The 3230-nt window shown below is 37.7% G+C and overlaps 1 protein-coding gene across 1 annotated transcript; it reads left to right on the top strand.

The window, feature by feature from the left end:
• The first annotated feature begins 880 nt into the window (after positions 1-880).
• On the top strand, positions 881-2970 carry LOC119690963. Its single transcript, XM_038107143.2, has one exon. The coding sequence runs from the start codon at positions 1008-1010 to the stop codon at positions 2934-2936; it is 1929 nt and encodes a 642-aa protein (XP_037963071.2). The 5' UTR covers positions 881-1007; the 3' UTR covers positions 2937-2970.
• Positions 2971-3230: the final 260 nt, after the last annotated feature.

Below are 3230 nucleotides of genomic sequence, written 5' to 3'. Positions count from 1 at the left end.
ATGACAATTGACAGTTGACAACTTGATACTGACAGTCTGACATTGTGTTAACCTCAGAATAATAACACCTACGTGCTTTTTTTGCGTGTGATTTGTGTTAGTCACTGGTACAGTGCCACAAACTTATCTGTTCCGGTGACAGCTCACGTAAATGTGTAATATTTCTTCATTCTATAAGATTTTAAGTTTGCCAGTAGTGGTAATTCGCTCTTGTGGTTTCAATAAACCCATCAAATCTATATCAATCTATAATTCATTAGTAAATAATGAGATATGGATTAATTTACTTCGTTCTCACCGGAACAGATAAGTTTGTGGCACTATACACTCAAGGTCTTTTATCATATTAAAAAGTCCTCGGGTGCACTGGAGTCCAAGGAACATTAGTAGGTACCTACTTCTCTACTCGAGTCCCACTGACACTGAATCTTCTCACACTGCACACTTACACTTAAGGTGCCAACATACCATCGGACGCGGCTTACCGACGCGGCTATCAGCCGATAAGTGTGGACGCTCTTTTGGTACAGTTCGTGCCAGATCGCTCTCGGACGTCTGAAAGGTTACGTCCGCAACTTCCGTCCTGTATTTTGAACAGCGTATTGTACATTCCTTACCTAGATACCTTTAAGTCGCGGCTATCAGCCACGTCCGACGTCCGTAAGCCACATCCAGTGGTGTGTTGGCACCTTTATCAGTCGCTGCTGACAGCCGCGTCCGTCAGCCGCGTCCGATGGTGTGTCGGAACCACCTTAATCTTTATTCTGAGCTATCGCGGACACAGATAACCATCACTCAACGATTAATGACAGCTGATTAATGACACACATCTTTGACGTTGCTTTGACGTGACACTTGACATGCACTTGACATACTTGAACTTGACAGTCGAGCGAGATTATCAAAACAAAATGAAAATACATCGTTTGTAATGTATTAAAACCTACGATTCTACGCAATTCCATTGATTTCTATTTAAGTAAGACTAGAGTCTGTTGGTGTTAATTATGTCTTTAGTTCTGCGATCATACATCAAAACAAAGAAATATGTATCCATGTCTGGTAATACCAATGTTCCACCGCCTTCGAATGTATACTGTTTGCTGTCTCGATGTTTTAGCGACGATAAAATTGAAAAGGATCCAGAATACAACTGCAGCACCATCATTGTGGAGAACGGCCCTCACCTCCAGGAGCTTCCTCTAATTGTAAGAAGAGCTAAAGACTTGACTGGCATAAGAGAAGAAAAAACGAATACAGAAAGAGCACCACAACACGACACTCACAACTATCCCCTCATACAGGCTGAGTTTAAAGAATGTTTAGCTCTGAGAGATGTCTTCAGTTTACTTTCAAAATGTACCAAAATAACACCAAATATTGCATTGGGTGCTATGGAGAGAATTTATCATTTGGAGAAAAATCCACATCCATTAGACACAACTCCAAATTACAGTAGTGTAGCTAAGGATGCTATTGTAGAAAAGCTTTTAAAAGTTGTCATGAAGACTGAGGAAACCCAGACAATATTGAATGCATTAAATGCTATTTCTACCTTCATAGAGCCATACAAATATGAGTTTTGTGATGAGGTGTTGCTCCGGGTATCGGAGAATAAATTAAACCTGGATCAAATTTGTAAATTCATGGAATTTCTGGTCAAGAATAGAAACAATCAAAAGTATTCAGAAATGATTGACAAGCTATGGGTTGGTTTTGTTGATCGTGAATATGAAATAAATGAAGACACTATTTCTAAAATATTCAAGCTATTGCCACACTTCAGGGAGAGTAAAAAGACAGTGTTGAACCTTCTTGAACAGAAGCTGTTGGAACTCTGGTGCAGGGTGAAGCTGCCCGGGATGTATGAAATATTAAATACATATTTACAGGAAAACTCTTGGAGGCCAGATTCATTTGCAATTATTGCTGGCTGGTTGTACACCAACATCCATGCTCTAGATGATGATTCACTACTGGAAATGGTCACTGCATTCACCAAAATCAAGTACAATGATGGTCAAATAGAGAAGTCAATTGAAAGATACATAAGATTGAAAGGATCTAAACTAGAGTCCCCAATACTCATTGTTGGCATTCTGAATTACTGCATGCAGTTTCGAATAAGGAATGTTCATATATTAAATGGATGCCAAGAATACTACTGGCGCAAAGGAAATTATATTCCAATTAACTTTATAAAATCAATAATTTTCCCTTATGGGTTTTTGTATTATTACAACAGTAATTATTTTACAGCAGTTGAAAAATTTGTTGATGATAATTATGAAAAATTTAGTGCAGATGATGTATCTTCGATTATTCTAGCATTGATTTATACTTGCCATTATCCATTACAATTAGTACAAAAAATATTTACACCAGAGAGACTATCAAATATTACTGATGATAGCTTGTTAATGAGGAAAATGACCCTAATTGACACAGCTATGACTTTAGAGTGTAAACAATATTTGGGGCCTATGTTACCTAAAGACCAGTGGTCTAAATCTGTGTCACAGGATGGTAGGGTCAGGAAAATTGTAACTTTGATCCATGAAGATTTGTTGGAGATAGCTGGTGGGTCTGAGAGGCTGTCTGTATCCGTGCTGGTGCCACACTTGTGCTCCGATGAAGCATACCTTATTGACATCATGCTGCACCCTGTAGGCCTTGGCAGTAACACTTTTAATTGGAAATCCAAATGTGCCAAAGATGAGATTGTGGCTGTTCTGGTCCACTTGCCTGAACACTACTGTTCTGATGATGAACTGGTTGGCCCCCAAGAAATGAGGAAAAGACATTTACGATTACTGGGCATGAAGGTTGCTAGTCTCAAATACACAACACTTTATGATTTCAAGAGCAGCAAAAACAATGTAGGCTTACAGAAATATTTAAAGGAATGTATCGATAATGCCAGTTTGTCACTGTAGAAAATTATTAAGTATGTGTTTTGACTTAGTTAGGTCATGGATTTAATTGTACCTGGGTTAGCTGTTAACTAGTTTTTACAAATTTGTAGATATTTACAGGAGATTTTCAAAAGTCTATGATAGGTAGTTTAAGATTGTAGGTAGCTTAATAATGTAACATGAATAATTGAATATTAATAAATAGTCTTCGAAATGTAAGTTAAAGAGTGCAATTTCTTAGGTAGAACAGCGGGCTAATTAAAAATGTATTTAATACTGAAGCATCATAGTAGGTATATTCATGTTAAGTACAAG

Source organism: Plutella xylostella, chromosome 5 (assembly GCF_932276165.1).
Source record: "Plutella xylostella chromosome 5, ilPluXylo3.1, whole genome shotgun sequence".
Classification (NCBI taxonomy): Eukaryota; Metazoa; Arthropoda; class Insecta; order Lepidoptera; family Plutellidae; genus Plutella; species Plutella xylostella.
The sequence above is the reverse complement of the archived record's forward strand: the minus strand, read 5'-3'. Positions and strand labels throughout refer to the sequence as shown.

Coding starts and splice junctions, on each gene's coding strand:
- LOC119690963 (XM_038107143.2), top strand. CDS start 1,008: ATGTCTTTAGTTCTGCGATCATACATCAAAACAAAGAAATATGTATCC.